We start from the raw sequence: 14,688 nt of genomic DNA, 5'->3' as shown, positions 1-14,688 counted from the left end.
CAAAGGATTATGAAGCAGAATAGAATTTGCCTCAGGAAATTTCCATACAAGTAAAAGAGTAAGATCTAGGCCTGGTGTGAGAACTGTGGAATATGGCTTCAATATTTTGAATGCAGGCCGTTCTATCATGGGATTTTCTTCCATTAATGAATTAATCACAACTTGCCAGTGCGTGCAGCTATCAAAGAACGAGCTACTTACTATACATTGATTTTCAAGATAACTGAAATAGCATTCAGAAGATTCGTTTTGCCATTTTTGTGTTTATTTTTATTTTTCAAAGAAAATGCCCCGTAAGTCCTTTAAAATTATTTAAATCTAAATATGAATAAAGCAACAACTAAACTATCATTAGTTTTTATTCTTTTGTACTGTTTTCACATTTATCAGTTATCACCTAAGGGCAACTTTGACTTTCATACTAGTAGTATTAATTTAGAACATTTTTATATCTTAGTAGTTTAGAAAGTTCTTTCATACAGTGCCATGCTTAATTTTTATAATATTAACTATGAAGCAGACTGGAATTTTTCTGATGATAAAGACAAGGAAGCTGAAACTTAAAAAATTAAGTAATTTCTAGAGCTCATAGGCCAGCATTAGACCTAAATACATAGTAGGTTCCATTTAATAAATGTTAGTTAAGTAAATGAATGAATGAATGAAATAAGCAGTAAAGAACTACTTCAAATTCTTTGTGGTATGAAGTCATTTATAAATATAAGATTACAAAATAACTAAACATGTCTTCTAACTCAAAATAGTAGAGATAAAAGAAAACAGACTTGGAAAATTTGCTCTGATGGTGTCTGTCATTATTAAAGGAAAGATACACATGTTAAGTGATATAGCACGCTCACAGTCACAGCACTATAAACAGATGTGTAATACACGATTGCCAAATATTGAATGCCAAGAGGTTGGTGCTTATCATTAATTATATATGTTTTTAAGTCAGCCAAAAGATAGAAACAAAATGTCTCGAGTTCCATGAGTGAGACTGTTCTTTAACTGGTTTCACGTCAGCTTTCTCCTCTGATTTGAGAGGTGGAGTTAAGTGAGAACTGCTTAAGAATGCACTGTTTTCTGTTTAATTTGGCTGTGGAAGATGGAATTCATTGAGCTCCGTCTGTTCAAATGAGCTTTAAGCAACAGCAAGCAAAACATTTGCACATCTCTGCACACATATTAGAAATGTGTCTGGTAAAAGAGCCAGCCTGGATATAAAGACCAGGATCACCTAAGAGGGCAATGGAAGGTTGATAATTTCTTATCTCTTATGTTGGCTCCTCCGAAGTGTTAAAAGATTTTGGGGGAAAGTAAGGCTTTTAATTTTTTATTACTATTTTTTTTTAAATTAGGGAGTATCAAAAGAAAAAAAAAACCACTGAACTTGGATATCTGGAATTCATCTTCAGACTATGTTAAAAAAATGTGCACCACCAATTCCTGCTCCCTATAGCTGCTGTCATTAATGGCTGGCCACCCCTTTTCCTCATAACCTAACTGTTAATGCATTTAATTGGTCCTTCCAGAACAATTTGGAATATTACACAATTTAAAAGCATCTGTGAATTATAAATAATTTCAAAGTTTACATTTCTCTCTTGAACACTCAGTAAAGAGTATTCATTTTCAAGTAGTTAAATAAGTTATATGACAAAGGAGTGAATTTAATGTGGGGCTATTGATTTTTTAAAAAGTATGATAGTTATTAAAGTTGTAACTTTTCTAAAACTGTTGACATTTCTGTTGAGAACGAGAGGAAGCAATTGTGTGTAATAGCGCGTGATGGTTTATTTAGAATGACCATATCCTTTAGCAGTTCAAACCGTTGCTTTAAACATGGATTGTGGAATTAATCTGATTAGGGTGATTTTAAATATGATGATGTAAAATTGTTACTGTGATGGCACTGGATTAACATGACAAATATCCCTGTTACCTGCGGCTGTTGAAAACACATTTTAAAATATTGTTCTCCTTGAGTCGTATCTAATGTATCTTAGCATTTATGCACACCTATTTATTTCCCTCAGGATTCTCAGTTTATCTTAAGGCGACTCAAGTAGTTAGAGAATGAAAAAAGGTCTCTGAACTCTATTTAATATGAAAGTTTAGAATTGCTTCTATAGCTTGCTGGCAGAAATAATCATTTAAGCCAGTGGAGAAAATAGCCTGGAAATTTGCTTTGGTTTTATGTTTAAACCCATTGTTTTACATTTTAAAAAATCATGTACTAAATGAACTTATTTTGGTGTTAAATAATGCAATGATTGTATTGCTAGTATTTTAAGGAGAAGAGAGAGAATTTCAAAATTACATACTTGGCTTCAGAATTACATAGCAAAATACTTATTCCAAGGTTATCTATCTGTAAAGACTCAAGATTATATCTTATATATGGCAATTTAATACTTGCAACATGGCATGGATTTAGGGTCCGTTAATTTTTAGATATTACCAACCGTATATATTTTTGATGGGTGAATATACAATCGTGGATGCTTAAGGTACTCTAGATTTCCATTAGGCCAATCCTTAAAGCTCAGATTCCAGTGGTTCCATTAAAGGAAAAAAAAATGTTAAAATGTGTTTATACTATATACATAGAAACTTTTATATGGAAAGGTAAATACATGCAACACATGTAAATCTTTTTGTTTACATAAGCAGCTTTTCTTCCAGCGATGATAGGTGCCCTAGAAATGTTCGCTAATCTTTGTAACACCCTGGAGAGTAAGTAGCAAGAATTATTATCTTCATATTGCAGGTGAAATACCTAGGTAGGGGCAGATTAAATGACTTGGCCAGGGCACTCTCTAAGTCAGTTATGAAGCTGGAAATAAAACTCCAGACTCTTGACTTTTCCTTCTGATTCTGAGTCATTGCACTCCTGAAAACAGAGGTACCAGACCTGTCAGTATTTGTGCTTCTTTTCCTTACTTGAAAAGTAACCACTGATGTAAATCCTGTCCCTGTTAAGGAAACCTTGCTGTGTGACACTTGCATACACATGATACTGAGTCCCCAAAGGGCAGTTTAGAGAGTACTCTGCCGTTGCAACGAGTGAGCTCAGGTAGCAAAAGGATATTGGTAAGCCAGTTTCTCACAGGCCCAGCCTTATGAAGAACTGAAAAGTATTGGAAGTTTCCATAACTTCAGAGGTTCAGATCATTTCTTTAACATCTACGGTGATTCAATCCGCCTTGGTACTTTATTTTCTCCATAGTAATTCCAGATCGCCCGTATTGTTGGAGGCACCGTTCTGAAAGGCTCGGTTCCTGCCCTCAAGAAGCATGTACCTTACACTAAGGTGTGCCTAATGATACAAAATTTAGCATTATAATCACTCCAGACTGTGCACATCTTCTCTTCTTCCTTTTTTGATCCTATTTATTTATTTATTTGGCTAATTTGATAAGACTTGAATGCCAGAGAATGGCCAGGACCCTCAGTGTTTTTCATCCTCATGGCTGGCCGTAAGCTAAGGCTATCTGGTCCCTTCCCGAGATGTGCTTGTCTGTCCAGCCCAAACAGCAAGGATAAAATCACATCCAGTCTTTGTCATCTCTTCCCCCAGGTTGGCACACGAGGGGTTGGTGGCTCACATCACAAAGGTACTTTGTGCTCCAATGCCTTTTTTTCTGTGAAATACCTTCCTCTAGTATGACTTCACTTTTCTGTTAGCGAGCACTTTCCCCCATAAATATGACCGAACAGGTGTTGCTGTGCTGCTAACTGAGTTTCCAGCTGTCCTCTTCCAATACAGACCCGGCAAAATCTGTTGTTTCATCCTTTTAGACAGACTAGAGAACCATCGAGCCTGAGATGGAGGTCTTCCTCGCAGGATATGGCAGTTTCGTTGCCAGAAGATGGTCGGGAAAGCCTGGCTGGCTAACAAAGACAGGCCTTCAGCGGCTGGGTGTAGTTCCAGTTCTGCATCCCCTTTGGCAGGAGCACAGAGGCTGCTGCAGTGTGGCCAGCCAGCAAAATTAGGAAATAAGGACCTCTTTTATTTACTCAGGCTGCTGAATCATGGGCATTCCTGTCTGCTTGGAGAAAAGTCAGGCGGCTCTACTTTCCACTGAAAGTCTCAGGAGTGTTTGAGACTTTCATCTCGGAGTGTTCACACACTTGTTTTAATGTGCTTTATGGAAATGGTGAAACTCAGCAAGTACAGTTGCTGTAGAAAAACATCTGCACTAACTATACACACACATTTGCATCTTTAAATAGACTTTTAGGCCATGAGTTGGTTTCCAGCAAAGTTCTTTTTCCTTTTTTCTTTTCTTTTTTTTTTCTTCCTACTATAAGAGCTATAGTTCTCTGAGAGTGAGCTAGTGTGAAGTGACTGACTCCAAAAATTAAAATTTAACATGGACATTTTAAGTTCTTCACATCAAAATGCAGAAAACTTGCCATAACCCAGAAAGACATTCCTGTAAGTAGCACTTATTGAGTGCCAAAGAGAAAAAAAGTTCAGGTTGATTCAGAAACTGGAGTTGAAAGAATCCTCCATAGTTTCTCCTGTATGAAAAAAGAACTTGAAATTCTTTAAATCTGTATTAGCCATTTAAACAGAGCTTGCGTTGTGACTGCTAAAAAGCTAAAGTTAATGGGGGTAGGTAGCTTTCAAGGGCTTATGTGGACCTCAGAGAATGCTGGCAACAGTATCACCACCACAAAAGTCTTGAGAGAGTCTAATACCCTTAGAGCATGGACTGGCCTGACTGGGAATTGTGTCAGCGAGTTCCTTGTATGTTCATGGGAGAATAGGTCCAATTATAGAACTAGCAAATCAGATTTTTACAATTTGGATTTTAGAACAGAAATCAGCCTTTCACGATACCTTTATTTATTTTTCTAAAAATAGCATTCCCTGCTTGACCTTTTTAATTCTGCTCAATCTACTTCATTTCCCAGCCTAAGCCTTATGAATTCTGTAGGTGATTTCCATGTATTCCAGTTACAAAGACATATCATCTGTGATTATCACTCCTTTTTTGTCCTCCCCATGTCCAAACTAAGTAATAGAGACAAGAGAGAGAGAAGAGGAAGCTTCCAATTCACTTGAATCCAGGTTTGAGTAAAAAGTTGACCCTAACCCTCAACTCACTTGACATGTAGTTGAAATTTACAAGCTTAAGAGAACAGTTATATAATAGGTACAGTCAGGCATGGCCCACAGACAAGAGCCTGATTTAAGCATGATGTCAGGAATTGCACACTATTTATAATGGTCTATTGCTCTATAATTCTCTGTACGTTTGTATAATAATATATAATGCCTGGACACAGACTGCAATTTAATAATAAATTCACTTGATAAACTTTCAAACTCGATAGTTATTTTCTTTTAGTCTCCATGCATGGCAAATTCTGATTCACTGTTTTCTCTAACTGTGCAAGTGAGATGATGTGTTTGAAAATGTTTTTAAGTGAAACAACAGGATGTAATCCTAAAAGATAAATGTGAAATGTGGTAGAATTTGACCTAGAATACTGAGAAAATTTAATAAATAGTACTTTTTTCAATTAGGGGAAATATAAAACTCTAGTTTGTTTTAGCTTTGGTTGACATGGTTTTTTAAGGGGAAAGCTAGAATTGTCACTGAGAATTTTTTTTTTTTTTAGTTTTTAAAATTGTTTTTCTATATGTTGGATGGTAAGTTCATGTGCATATGTTCTTTTTAATACACCTTTAAATTTAAATCTCACTCACAATTATCAGACTGCTTCTTATTCTGGAAACATGTTGGGTCATAGACTCGTATAAATGAGGCTGCAAAATCATGCGGTTTCCAACTTGTGTTGCAAAGCTTTGTTGCAGTGGGCAGGAATCCAGGAATGGTGTTTGGTTGTTTTCTCAGAGTTAGATGGTTGCCATCTGGCATTGATAGTGAGATGGTGTTGTCATCAGTTTCTAGATGCAGGAAAGGAATGATCCTCATCTGTTTCCTGTGGATAAGCAAGAGGTTGATAATCTAGTAAAATCTTGTTACCTTAAAGAAAGCAGACACGGAATTTGTTTACATAGTGCTTGCCAGTTTCTACTTTTATGTTGATAATATGGCTTGCTAGTGAACTTTAGCTTTGAAGAATTTAAACACTTATTTGATTATATTCTACTTGAATATTCTTAGACCATGCTAATAATATTCTAATTGGACCTATTGTTTTAATACAGTCACTATCCCTACCAGCTCCATGGTCTTTTTACTTGCCTGTATGGAAAACCTTGTTCTTTTGGAGAGTGAAAAACTTTTACAATTCTTTTTGATCTTGAATGATAAATTGTTTTGAAAAGCAAAAAAGAGGTTTCTTAACCTATTTGAGGTCTTATTTTCTGCTTGGATGTTAAGGAAGCAACAGAGGTAAGAGTGCACATTTGTTAAGAACACAGTTGAAACCCTACCTAATATAAAGTAGTGTTACTTTATGGATAACTTGCTAAGGTTATATCTGGCTTTCAGTCTTGTTTGTCTTCTCTTTGTTACTCATAAATCTTTCAGCATTTACCATAATCATTTATCACTTTTCCTGTTTCCAGTTTTTCACAAGTTGCTTTGTCTCTGCTCACCTCAAAGTGCAGGTCCTGTTTGGCTAAGGAAGTTCATGCTGCTGAAGCTTTTGCAAAAGGAAGAAATGGTGGGCCACCTCTTGAACTTTCCAAACAAAATACACTATTACAATCTGGCCCTTGTGAAACTCTCATTTTTTCTTGATCCTGGCTGATCCTAGCTACATGTAATATCTAGCAGTACCCTTCTAACATTTAATAACCCATTTTTCTGGCCTATGGTATTCAACTCTTTCAGTTATTGAAGAAATCCTGGTTGTCTTTCATTACACAAGACATAATTATTATTGTGTTTTCTGTCTTCTTTCATGTGCTTACTTTTTAATATTTTTTTGTGGAAAGCAATAAGTTCTGTATCAATAAGAACCCCATAAAAGATTTTGGTCTTCAGAATTTCCTTTTTATATAAAAACAAGCAAAATGCAGAGGGAATTTTTTATTAAATATTAGACATCTGGGCTGACTGCATTAATTTTAAATAATTCCTGTAATATTTCCCTTTTTCATTTAGTTCTTCAGATGCTCACGTAATATGCAAATCATTTTAGAATGAATACAAAAGAAACATTAAATATATTAAAATCTGCATTTTAATAAAATTGTCAATGTGTAATATATACCTTGCTTCTAAGGAAGAATGATAAAAAGTAATGAAAGAGTAATTTAGACATAGAACTATTTAATATCTTTTTATATTTTACAATGCAGTAAAAAGTAGATGTAGAATAAAAACTCAGGCGTGAAAGTGTTCAAGTGTTCAAATATTCTCGCCTTTATTTTTTTTTCTGAATGGTTCTAGATGGTCCAATTGTGTGTGCTTGTCGAAATGGTAAACTTGTTCTTGAATTCTCAACTGGTAAAATGAAATGTTCCATCTCTTCTCATTGCAGATGGGGTGGATGTTGAAGATGATCCCACTTGCTCTTGGCCAGCCTCTTCACCTTCTAGCAAGGACCAGACTTCTCCTAGCCATGGAGAAGGTTGTGATTTTGGAGAGGAAGAAGGTGGCCCTGGACTCCCATATCCATGCCAATTCTGTGACAAGTCGTTTAGCCGCCTCAGCTACCTAAAGCACCATGAACAGAGTCACAGCGACAAACTGCCTTTCAAATGCACCTATTGCAGTAGGCTGTTCAAACACAAGCGGAGCCGAGATCGCCATATCAAACTCCACACAGGGGACAAGAAGTACCACTGCAGCGAATGTGATGCTGCATTCTCCAGAAGTGATCACTTGAAGATTCACTTAAAGACTCATACGTCCAACAAGCCATATAAATGTGCCATTTGTCGCCGTGGGTTCCTGTCCTCTAGTTCTTTACACGGGCACATGCAGGTTCACGAGAGGAACAAGGACGGTTCCCAGTCTGGTTCCAGGATGGAGGACTGGAAGATGAAGGACACTCAGAAGTGCAGTCAGTGTGAGGAAGGCTTTGACTTCCCGGAAGACCTCCAGAAGCACATTGCGGAGTGCCACCCCGAATGTTCCCCAAACGAGGACCGAGCAGCCCTCCAGTGTGTCTACTGCCATGAGCTCTTTGTAGAAGAGACCTCCCTCATGAACCACATGGAGCAGATGCACAGCGGGGAGAAGAAGAATTCTTGCAGCATTTGTTCCGAGAGTTTCCACACAGTCGAGGAACTGTACAGCCACATGGATAGTCACCAGCAACCAGAGTCGTGCAATCACAGCAACAGCCCTTCCCTGGTCACAGTGGGTTATACCTCTGTGTCCAGCACGACTCCAGATTCCAACCTTTCAGTGGACAGTTCGACAATGGTGGAAGCTGCCCCGCCAATCCCGAAGAGTCGAGGGAGGAAGAGGGCTGCTCAACAAACCCCTGATATGACTGTTGCCTCAAGTAAACAAGCAAAAGTTACCTACAGCTGTATTTACTGCAACAAGCAGTTATTTTCGAGTCTAGCGGTTCTGCAGATTCACCTGAAAACTATGCATTTAGATAAGCCAGAACAGGCCCATATTTGTCAGTATTGCTTGGAGGTGTTGCCCTCACTCTATAACCTAAATGAACATCTTAAGCAAGTGCATGAAGCTCAGGACCCAGGTCTGATTGTTTCTGCCATGCCTGCCATAGTCTACCAGTGCAACTTCTGCTCCGAAGTTGTCAACGACCTCAACACTCTTCAGGAACACATCCGATGTTCTCACGGATTTGCAAACCCTGCAGCAAAGGACAGCAATGCATTCTTTTGTCCCCATTGCTACATGGGGTTTCTCACTGACTCTTCCCTCGAAGAGCATATAAGACAGGTTCATTGCGATCTCAGTGGCTCCCGATTTGGGTCTCCAGTGCTTGGGACTCCAAAAGAACCAGTAGTAGAAGTCTATTCTTGTTCCTATTGTACGAATTCTCCAATATTCAATAGTGTTCTTAAACTGAACAAACATATCAAAGAGAATCATAAAAACATTCCCTTGGCCCTGAATTATATTCACAATGGGAAGAAATCCAGGGCCTTGAGCCCCCTGTCTCCTGTGGCCATAGAGCAGACATCTTTGAAGATGATGCAGGCAGTGGGAGGTGCACCTGCACGTCCAGCGGGAGAATATATCTGTAATCAGTGTGGTGCTAAGTACACGTCCCTAGACAGCTTTCAGACTCACCTAAAAACTCATCTCGACACTGTGCTTCCAAAACTGACCTGTCCACAGTGCAACAAAGAATTCCCCAACCAAGAATCCTTGCTGAAGCATGTTACCATTCATTTTATGATCACCTCAACATATTATATCTGCGAGAGTTGTGATAAGCAGTTCACATCAGTGGATGACCTTCAGAAACACCTACTGGACATGCACACCTTTGTCTTCTTCCGCTGCACCCTCTGCCAAGAAGTTTTTGACTCAAAAGTCTCTATTCAACTCCACTTGGCTGTGAAGCACAGTAACGAAAAGAAAGTCTACAGGTGCACCTCTTGCAACTGGGACTTCCGCAATGAGACTGATTTGCAACTCCATGTGAAACACAACCACCTGGAGAATCAAGGGAAGGTACACAAGTGCATTTTCTGTGGTGAGTCTTTTGGCACCGAGGTGGAGCTTCAGTGCCACATCACCACTCACAGCAAGAAATACAACTGCAAGTTCTGCAGCAAAGCCTTCCATGCGATCATTTTGCTGGAGAAACACCTGCGGGAAAAGCATTGCGTGTTTGAAACCAAGACTCCCAACTGTGGAACAAACGGAGCTTCTGAGCAAGTGCAGAAGGAGGAGGTGGAGCTGCAGACCTTGCTGGCCAACAGCCAGGAGTCCCACAACAGTCATGATGGGAGCGAAGAAGATGTGGACACCTCGGAGCCGATGTACGGGTGCGACATTTGTGGGGCCGCCTACACTATGGAAACTCTGCTGCAGAACCATCAGCTCCGAGATCACAACATCAGACCCGGAGAGAGTGCCATCGTGAAGAAGAAAGCTGAGCTCATTAAAGGGAATTACAAGTGTAACGTGTGCTCTCGAACCTTCTTCTCTGAAAATGGCCTCCGTGAACACATGCAGACGCACCTAGGCCCTGTCAAACACTACATGTGCCCTATCTGTGGAGAGCGGTTTCCCTCCCTCTTAACTCTTACTGAACACAAAGTCACACATAGTAAGAGCCTTGATACTGGAAACTGCCGGATTTGCAAGATGCCTCTCCAGAGTGAGGAGGAGTTTTTAGAGCATTGCCAAATGCATCCTGACTTGAGGAACTCCCTGACGGGATTTCGCTGCGTGGTCTGCATGCAGACAGTGACCTCTACCTTAGAACTCAAAATTCATGGGACATTCCATATGCAAAAGACAGGGAATGGGTCCGCAGTCCAGACCACGGGGCGTGGCCAGCACGTCCAGAAACTGTACAAGTGCGCATCTTGCCTCAAAGAATTCCGTTCCAAGCAAGATCTGGTGAAACTTGACATCAATGGCCTGCCATATGGTCTATGTGCTGGCTGCGTGAATCTCACTAAGAGCAGTAGCCCAGGCATCAACATTGCTCCCGGCACAAATAGACCAGGCTTGGGCCAAAACGAGAGTCTGAGTGCCATTGAAGGTAAAGGCAAGGCAGGGGGACTGAAGACTCGCTGCTCTAGCTGCAACGTTAAGTTTGAGTCTGAGAGTGAACTACAGAACCACATCCAAACGGTCCACCGAGAGCTCGTGCCAGATAGCAACAGCACACAGTTGAAAACTCCACAAGTCTCGCCAATGCCCAGAATCAGTCCCTCCCAGTCAGATGAGGTAACTTGCCTTTTTAATGTTTGCTATTTAACCTCCTCTAGAAACCGTCCCCACTTTATGTTTACACTTTCCTCAGCTTTATTTATTGTCATGTGCCAGGAGATGCTTAGATTGAAGTGCAGTGTTTTTTCCCCCCATAGCCATTAGCTAGCAATTACTTGTTTCTTGATAAGCAGCATTTTGGCTTGAATGGTGCAAAATAGGACTCATTCCAGTCTCCCTAGGATATTGTCTTCTCTGTGACTGAAGAGACCAGCGCTCATGCCAACACCACTGAGATCTGGAATCTCAGCATAGCTTCACCGCAAGTTGAAATCCCCAGCTATGACTTGTGTGTATGGTAGAGAGATAATGACATAAAAGTAAGATATTGTTAGCTAACATGCTGGCGTAGAGTAAATTAAAAAGAATGTATATATTTGTGGAGAACAAATTGGGTAGAGGTGGCTTTTAAATACCATGTTGTGAACACTCACTGTTTTTCTTTGTCTTTTGGGTAACGAGGACAATATTTTTTCACAACAGGATTTTTAAAAACCCCTACGTTTATTAAGCACCACATGCCCAGTTTTCCTTTTAAAGGCACTATCCCTGCGTCTTCACTCTCTCTCTCTCTGGGCTTGGGTTTCAAAATCAATGTGGATGTTTTCCCCCTTAGTTTAAGAGTAGTTTCATGTTTTCTTTGCTACAATGAATACAAAAAAAATAGGTTCATTTACAATGAACTAATTCTATAACTCCTCCTTCCCTAAAGCGGAGCGGAGGATGGCTCATTTTATTATAATTTCTTTATGCTTTCTCACCTGGTTTCTAATAGCTCTTTTCACTTCCCTACCTGCCCCTATCTGGAGATCCATCCAAATGAAAACCCCAGGGAGATCCATCTCCCTTCAGTTTGGGGTCACTGCATTTTCCTTATCTTGTCTTTGCACTCATACCCTCTTGGAGGCCCCCCTGCAATTCACTGCAGATAGCCATCAGTCAACTGGTAGGGGAGAGCTGAGAAGACTAACACAGAGTCCATCCTCATGAAATGTGGCATCTGTATGACAGGCAAAGTCTCAGATTTTGAAGCTGCTTTCCCTTCTCTCCTCCTCAAGTAAATTTGCACCTTTTTCTCATTTAAATAAATGAAATCCTTTTGAACTGATGAGGACAGCTGGAAGAACATAGTTTTGATAATAGTTCATAGCTCATGTGTTAGATCAAATAGTTTCTTTTGAAATAAACATGGGTAGTTGTAATCATATGAAGTGATTTTTTTTCCAACATTTAATTTCAAAAATTTTTATACTTATAAAAAATGAACACGTGTGTGTGTGTTTGTGCATCTATATCACAGATTTACTAGATATGAATATTTTGTCACATTTCTCTCTCATTGCAATTATTTTTACAGATTTGAGCCACATGAAAGTAAGTTGCAGATATATCTTCTACGAATAAGGACATTTTTCTAGTTAACCATAATGTCATTAGCCCAGACAATTAACTAAGTCAGCTAAGGAAATTAAATAAATCCATACTATCATCTATAAGAAGTCCATAGTCAGACTTTTTCAATTATCCCTCAGATGTTTAATTTTTAAAATGCATTTGAACAAGAATTCTTTTAAAACATTGATGCAGGAAACTGCTCTTTTAAAAAAATTTACTCTGCTTAACATATAGAGGTTTTATAATGTAAAAATGCTATATAAACATGATTTAAGGTGTGTGTGTGTGTGTGAGAGAGATTGTGTGATTGTGATGGTGATGGTGATGGTGATGGTGATGGTATGTATGCATTTAAGTTAAGCAGAACCAAGCTCTTGTTTCTTTAGTCGATTGTTTATGGAAAGGCACATGTCAGTTTTTGCTTATCTGTTCATAGTTTATATTTTCTGATATTTCTAGATTGTTTTATATATTATATACCATTAGAAGTGAGAAATTTTAAAGATGAAGGAAGATATTTGAATAGTCTGTACACATTAATTTGGTTAGAGTTGATTAGGAGAATTAACCTTTAAGTGATGGTCAAGTTTTAATTATACATAAAATCTGAATGATAATTATAAAGTTTAACTACGTAGTACACATCCATAGAATAATATAGAAAGTATTTTTACAGTACTTTTTAATTTTAAGTGTTTTTAAAACAGTTATTGAGGGTAAAAAAAAATGCTTCTCTACACAAGATTTCTCCTTATTCAAAGTGATTAATAAGAGCTTGTAGCAATGCCCTTAATTGACCAGATAGTAAATTTCATTTGTGCTTCAAAAATTCGAATTTGTTCAAATTTTCATCACTATTACCATTTTTTTTCATTATACTTTTTCATGAAATTTTATATGCCCATTTTCTTTCCGATACCCTCTATAGTTAAAAATGTACACTAGACCATATTATTTGGATTTGACATAAAATGTTATTTAAACATATGTAAAGTTATACAAAAAGAAGCCTAAAATAATGTGTCAGCAAGAAAAAGACATAACAAATATTAATTTATTCTCATTTTTTGTTAGCCAAATTAAGCTTCTGTGCCTTCCCATTATTAGGACTGTGTAATTTTTCCACCAGTGTAGGTAAAAGAAAAGTTATTATGTTAAATCTTTGCCAAAAGACAGGTATGCCATATGGGAATAAATTTTATCACAAAAAGAAGTATGACGTGTGTGTCTGTTGACTTAGATGTGTTAGGTAAGAATTGAAGGTCTTAGTGATATAGGTGATATTTTCATCTCTTCTTCTTGCTGAGCATTGAGACTTCTGAAGAGAAAAGAAGACCACAGGAGATAATGAAACCCAGATACTTAGATTTTGTCAAGAACAAGATTAGATTTTTCTGGACTATGATTTATGATCACATGTGTTGGTACATGCTGGATGCATGTACAATGCCACAGAATCAGAACTAGCAGGGACAGTGGAGATCATCTGATTAAGGTACTTTGTTTTACAGACAACAGAACAGGCTCAGGTAAATTGAAATCTAAGATGACACAGTGAGTAAGTGGTAGACAAAAAGCTCTGAGGATCCACGTCTCTAACTTTAGGTTCCAGCTCTTTATAATTCCACTGGCACTTTTCTTCAGCTAAAGTCTCCTTTTAATAAAATCCTCTTGTTATTGATATCTTATGTTCCCTTATCACTCACTTCCTCCACCCACTGCAAGGGATCTGCTTCCATCACTTTACTGCAACTGATTTCTTTAAGGTCTCTACTGACCTAATTGACTGATGCAGTGCCTTCTTTTAAAAAGAGAACTTAGTTTGCTAACTATTTATTACCATTGGGTATTTTCTCTTTACTGAACCTCTGTCTTTTCTCCTGGTTATAATCATATCTTTTTGAATGTTCCATAGCCTTTTCTTTCCTCTGCCTACTCCTATAAGTTATGTTCACATTGCTACTTATTCTGATTCCCCTTACCACATTTTAAGTTTAATCTCTGGTTATCTTTCACTAAACTACTGAAGCATCCTCCTAATTGTTCCCTAGGACTCTAGTCTTATCATTTTGAATCCACCTCCTCATAGCTGCCAGAGCAATCTATCTAAAACACAAATATGAATAGCGTGACCCTCTCTATTTGAAACATTTTAATTGATCTGCACCTCCATCTCTATAAGATGACCTAATAATCCTAAAGATAAATTTGAGACTCTTCAGGTTCTGGCTCCTGATAAATTTTTCCCTTCTTTCCTTATACCATATTCTGTAGTCAGAAGTATTTCAATTAACCCACATAGTGAATCTGTCTCGTTAAGCCTGTCCTGTCCCTTTTACCCCAATAATCTGTCTACTCCTAACTGCCCTCTACCTTCCAACAGGCTGTCCACCTTTTCCTTCTTTTGGAGATCAACTACTCTAGA

The 14,688-nt window shown here is 38.3% G+C and overlaps 1 protein-coding gene across 4 annotated transcripts in view; it reads left to right on the top strand.

Annotated features, from left to right (window-relative positions):
* ZNF521 (zinc finger protein 521) overlaps positions 1-14,688 on the top strand; it is a 263,268-nt gene that overhangs the window by 101,953 nt on the left and 146,627 nt on the right. For all 4 annotated transcript variants that reach the window (XM_016120335.2, XM_016120171.2, XM_016120247.2 and 1 more), the window contains one exon: positions 7,474-10,826. In XM_016120335.2, coding sequence (XP_015975821.1) covers positions 7,914-10,826 — 2,913 coding nt within the window. In that variant the 5' untranslated portion in view covers positions 7,474-7,913. The remainder of the gene's footprint in view (positions 1-7,473; positions 10,827-14,688) is intronic.

Source organism: Rousettus aegyptiacus, unplaced genomic scaffold, assembly GCF_014176215.1.
Source record: "Rousettus aegyptiacus isolate mRouAeg1 unplaced genomic scaffold, mRouAeg1.p scaffold_m13_p_12, whole genome shotgun sequence".
NCBI lineage: Eukaryota > Metazoa > Chordata > Mammalia > Chiroptera > Pteropodidae > Rousettus > Rousettus aegyptiacus.
The sequence above is the reverse complement of the archived record's forward strand: the minus strand, read 5'-3'. Positions and strand labels throughout refer to the sequence as shown.